Source organism: Anarrhichthys ocellatus, unplaced genomic scaffold, assembly GCF_004355925.1.
Source record: "Anarrhichthys ocellatus isolate YVR2014 unplaced genomic scaffold, GSC_Weel_1.0 scaffold50, whole genome shotgun sequence".
NCBI classification, from domain to species: Eukaryota; Metazoa; Chordata; class Actinopteri; order Perciformes; family Anarhichadidae; genus Anarrhichthys; species Anarrhichthys ocellatus.
In genome coordinates, this window is record NW_022280080.1 from 2,242,736 (window position 1) to 2,248,211 (window position 5,476).

Here is a 5,476-nt window from a genome sequence, read left to right on the forward strand (position 1 = left end):
TGTGTGTGTGTGTGTGTGTGTGTGTGTGTGTGTGTGTGTGTGTGTGTTTTATATCGTTGTATCGTTGTATCTCTGGTGTGTTAAACATGCACCTTGCCCTGCCGTCCAGAGGCCAGCAACGTGGCAGCTTTGTCTTTATGGGTCTGATTTGATTGACTTTTACCTCAGAATATAGTTACTGATTGTTTCCCCACATCCTCTGAACCTTTAAAACAATACTAGAAGAGATGCCTTCATAGGGAAGTGAACAGGTCATTCTGTAAACTAGAGATAAAGATACGTGTCTCTGCAGAGCTGGTGTTTAACTGACAACATGCGAAGGTGTTGCAATTGATAACTTTACAAAGACACTAATCTGTGTTTCTTAATGGTGTCATTATACATAATAACTTCATCAGGTCTCTATTCGGTAATAAAAACGCCCTGCTCAGATTGTGACGTTCCTTGTTGTTTATGTATTACTACATAAAGGGGATTTATTGCTATAAGCTGGAAATGATATGTACTGATAATGTACTGAATCATAAGTCTGATTGGGATTACTGTAGCCATGTTGTTCATTTATTCATTTCATCATCATGTTAAAGTACTATTATCTAGATGGCTGTGAGGTATTTTCCTGTGTCACATGTTCTCTACAATGTCCTGTCACAGCTTCTTGCTTGATTCAAATGTTTTCAATGCAAAGAGTATTTTGTAACTCAGTTGCACAGTCAGCATTATCCTGCAGTCAGTGTGTGTGTGTGTGTTTCTGTCTTCCAACCAGAAGTCCAGCTCTCTTGCAGGAGTTCCGATCTCTGGGGTAAGTGTTAGCATGTGTGTAACTTGTTCAGAATAGTGACGTCTGTCTTTCTTCAGTGTGGTGGTGAAGGGTCCACGTGGCTCTCAGCAGCCTGCCAGTATGAGTCCGTCACAGGCATGTTGTGTCGATGCACGTCGGCCTCAATCTAACAACAAGCTGCACAGCTCAAATGGGTTTGATGCTCACGGCACACTACGTCATTTACTATTTACTTTAGTGTAGCTTATTATATGTTTATATATCTTATTCTCATATATTTCTGTTGTATTTCTTGTTTTTAGTTGCTGCTGTAGTTTAATGTACAATGTCCCGTTTAGTTCATATCTTGGTCAACCTAATTTTAAAAAGTTTTATCAGCTGCTATATTGTCAATGGATGAGAAACATCTTATCAAACTCCAGTTTCTCGTTAAAGCTTGATTTATTGTGTGTGAGTGAGTGAGTGAGTGAGTGAGTGAGTGAGTGACGCAGACAATTCATACGTGGCCCTCTTACCTGCAACCGTGTTTCTCTCAGTGTCTTGGCGACCAGTCGGCTGCTCTGGTTGGTCAGATGTGCTTCCAGGAAGGCCAGGCCAAAAACACGTAAGCCTTCCAGCGGGTCTTCATTTTACCTCCTGGTTGCAGTTAGCTGCTACACTGGTGTTTCATCTTCCGCCCTGTTGGTGTTGAAACAAGATGCATAACATGAAAGACAAGTCAGATGCATATAAATGCCTACATAACATTACAGACAGTCACCGGACAAACGATGGGGTTCAGTGGTTGTTCGGTATTTTTAGAAACTCTCCAAGAGCAGTCGAAGAGAAAGTTAGCAGGTAGCGTGACAGTGGTCTAGTATGTATGTAAACACCCTCAACCAGAATAATATGTAATGTGATTAAGTCATGACACTTAGTGTTTTATGCATTATTATATTATAAATAATGATATAACAGAGTATATAATAATACTAACAGAGACTTGTGAATATCTCCATCATTCAGAGTCACTTCTAAATGACTGATGTCACTTTTTCTTCTCTTGGTCTTGAAGGATGTCATCAGTTATTAAATCACCGGTCTGTAATCCGTCGTAACCTTTTTGTTTTTTCATCCTTGTGTGAAGGTATGGGACCGGCTGCTTCCTGCTCAGAAATACAGGGACCAAGGTAAGACGAGAGGAAAATAACACATGGGTGTAACATTCTGACTGACATTCTGTCGTGGTGCTACCTCACACTCTGTATAAGGTGTTCACTTGTCTCTCTGTTAGCCTCTGATGTCAGACCACGGCCTGCTGACCACAGTTGCCTACAAACTGGGAAAAGACGAGCCCGCCTGCTATGCACTCGAGGTGTGTGAACACCTCCTCCTCAGTGCAGTAATGTCCTCCGTTGTGCACCTCCCTGGCCTGCTACTCTCATGTGATGTGGGTTCCATGTTTTTCTGTCTTCTCCCAGGGCTCCGTGGCCATCGGAGGGGCAGTGGTGCGGTGGCTGAAGGACAACCTGGGCATCGTGCAGTCTTCCTCAGAGATCGGTACTTACACAGCAGCATCTTATCTCATCTAACACGAAATTCATGAAACATTCAAAAGCAAATTCCTAGTTGCTTTTTGATTATATCACATAGAAAAGAAGACATAATAACTAATAACTCATGCTCCTGTGTTTTCTCAGAGAAGCTAGCAGCTGCAGCCGGCACGTCTTACGGCTGTTACTTTGTGCCGGCCTTCTCCGGCCTCTACGCCCCGTACTGGGAGCCCAGTGCAAGAGGGTGAGCCAGTCAGCTGTTCAAACACACGTCTGAACTATCAATTAATTCCACCCCGAAATAAGGAGAAATGTTCTGATAGGCGATAACATTCTTTTTTTGTGGTGGTGTTGACTAAAATCCTGTTTTCTTACAGGTGAGTTTAATTTCTCCATGCAATCTAAACACACAGTACTAGTGCCAAATATATTGAAGCATCGGTAACAATCTAAAATTGTATGAGCTCACTTTTTCCACGAGGTATCGAAAATGATATCGATATTTTTCAAGTTATTGTAACAAAGTTAGAAATTCCAGTATCATGACAACACTGCAAGGTACTTGGATTGTGTGTTATCAGGTTATGCAACATTACTGTCATGTCTTCATTTTGGCTAGCAATGTATTTTAATCGCACTAATCTGCCGCGTTGTCTTCTGAAGAACATGTTGTGATGCCTCTTGTGGCCAAAATGAGTATTACAACAATGAACACTTGATATTTTTACTCGCCTATTTACCGAATACAAAATAAAGAACTTCTTCTGGCAAAACCTTTCTTGAATGATAAACAAAGCAATTTAGATCAGACTTTATTTTTCTCACTGGCCTCTCAGGGCTTCCGTAGTTATTTGTTTGACTCCAGAGAGTTCGTTTTCTTGTATAGTTTCTTCCCCAGAGAGTTCAACAAACTGCCTTAATAACAACACTATATAGTTTGTGTATTTAACTATTTCCTCTGTTTGTTTTCCAGCATCATCTGTGGGCTCACTCAGTTCACCAACAGGAACCACTTGGCTTTTGCTGCCCTCGAGGCCGTTTGCTTTCAGACCAGAGAGGTGAGCAGTGTCTCCTCTCTGCTCCTCCACCTCCCTTATGTCTGGTTCTTCTTCTTGCTTTGAGAACGGCACAACACAAAGGCTTATTGTACAGTGATACTAGTACACGTGTGGCGTGTAATTCCTTAATACAAATACCGAAGCAGCAACTTTATCTTAGCAACAGTTATGTTGGGGGTAAAAGGCTGTGGCTGTGATTAAGCGAGCGTCACTCTCTGTGTCAGATCCTTGATGCGATGAACCAGGACAGCGGCATCCCTCTGACACAGCTGCAGGTGGATGGAGGCATGACCTCCAACAGGTTACTGATGCAGCTGCAGGCCGACATCCTCTGCATCCCCGTAGGTAAGAGGCTTCTGCTACACTCATACATACACATACCATTAACGTCAGTTATTTTAGAGACGGTAATATTCATGCAGAGATGCAATCCAAACCGCAGATCAAATATCAGGTGAATGTAACAATGTAACATGTTTCTCTGACTTGTGTGTAAGGTCTCTGGTGTTGGGTAAAGTTGTATAAAGGCTTTAGTGTCTCCAGAGGCAGCTGTGTACAGGCTGATGAATGTCCTCACTTGAGTCTGCCTCCATTGGTGTTGAAGACTACACGCTTGAAAGAAAAGGATCAGAGTTCAGAAGAGTTAGGCCCGACCTCTGTAGCTCGCTCTCTGTTACAGGCTAGCGGCTCGAGGCTACATTAGTCGCTCCTAGCACACTAAATCTCTGACCCAACTGTCGAGAGTCGACTTGCATTGTGGGTAATGTTGGTTCCAGGGTTTGACAAGTAGGACGAGGTGTGGATGAAAAAATGATAAGGCACAGTAAAGAGAAGGATGCGAGCTCATATAAATATTTAACACCAATCATTTTAATTTGCCTTAAATCATACTGAAAATATAAAATTGAGTAGTCACATTTGTGATAACAAATGTTCATTCAACGTTAGCTCTGACCGGTTCAATACAGTCATGTGATGCAGAGAAGACTTATTGCTTGAGTTTACTTCAGTGGGAACAGTCTGCTGGTGATGACATACACATACTAACTGTATAGTTCATTTAGAAGGCAGCATGCAGATTTGAATCCTTTTCTTAACTGTCCACAATGTGCAAAGCTAAATCAGTGGAGCACATTCAACTGAAATGTTGTGGCAGCATGAACAGCTTCACTAAAGTCTCTCCTGCTTCAAACAATAACCTTTAAAGTTCAGAAATCTGTTTTTGTCAAACTGAGTAACCATTGACTAAACGTGGACTTTAGACCTCTCTGTCCTCCTGAAATTTACCCCATTTAAAAGAAACACAGACACACACACAAACGTTGACTTCGATGTACTACAGTACATCAAATGAACTGGTGTGTACATAACTGGGTACCTAATGAATATTACCATGTGTACCCATGAACTCCAGGAGAAACTGAATTGACATTACAACGTCCAATACTTGTGGACACCAGGATACATCTGCTGCTTTCAACATCGTGGCTGATTATTGCAGGGCCTCAGGGGAAGATTGTGTTACCTGCCAAGTAAAATATACATTTAAACATTGTCCCTCCCTGAAGATCAGTCACATGACAACGTTTTTGCATTTCAGTCACTTTAAATGTTTAAATTGCCTAATTTGACGTTTTTTGTGTGTGTGTGTGTGTGTGTGTGTGTGTGTGTGTGTGTCTGGCTCGTGTTGGTCCAGTGCTACCCACCATGTCAGAGACCACGGCTCTGGGTGCAGCCATGGCGGCGGGGGCAGCAGAGGGGGTGGGCGTGTGGAGCCTGAGCCCCAGTCATCTACCGCACGCCACGTCTGAGACATACGAGCCTCAGATCAACACTGAAGGTAAGAGACTCGGAGGAAGAGTGTGCAGAAGCAGCTGGTACTGAGCGTGTGATTCTCTAAGGTCGATACTGTGACACCTCATTTGCTGCCATCTAGTGGATGCTCCATTCATGACACTGGGGACTTGAGAAATCTTAAAAAAGGGGCCATTATATCCCATCACTAACCCGTCCGTCTGTCCATCCCATGTCTGTCCGTCTGTCTCTCTGTCTATCCTCTGTCTGTCTCTCTGTCTATCCCCTGTCTGTCTCTCTGTCTATCCCCT

General features: G+C 42.8%; 1 protein-coding gene across 2 annotated transcripts in view; it reads left to right on the forward strand.

Moving 5' to 3' along the window:
- Positions 1-5,476, forward strand: part of LOC116395829 (glycerol kinase-like) — a 17,951-nt gene that overhangs the window by 9,487 nt on the left and 2,988 nt on the right. For both annotated transcript variants that reach the window (XM_031869977.1, XM_031869978.1), the window contains exons 9-17: positions 767-802; positions 1,318-1,385; positions 1,908-1,950; positions 2,055-2,135; positions 2,242-2,320; positions 2,461-2,557; positions 3,287-3,371; positions 3,596-3,716; positions 5,068-5,211. In XM_031869977.1, the coding sequence (XP_031725837.1) occupies positions 767-802; positions 1,318-1,385; positions 1,908-1,950; positions 2,055-2,135; positions 2,242-2,320; positions 2,461-2,557; positions 3,287-3,371; positions 3,596-3,716; positions 5,068-5,211 (754 nt within the window). The remainder of the gene's footprint in view (positions 1-766; positions 803-1,317; positions 1,386-1,907; positions 1,951-2,054; positions 2,136-2,241; positions 2,321-2,460; positions 2,558-3,286; positions 3,372-3,595; positions 3,717-5,067; positions 5,212-5,476) is intronic.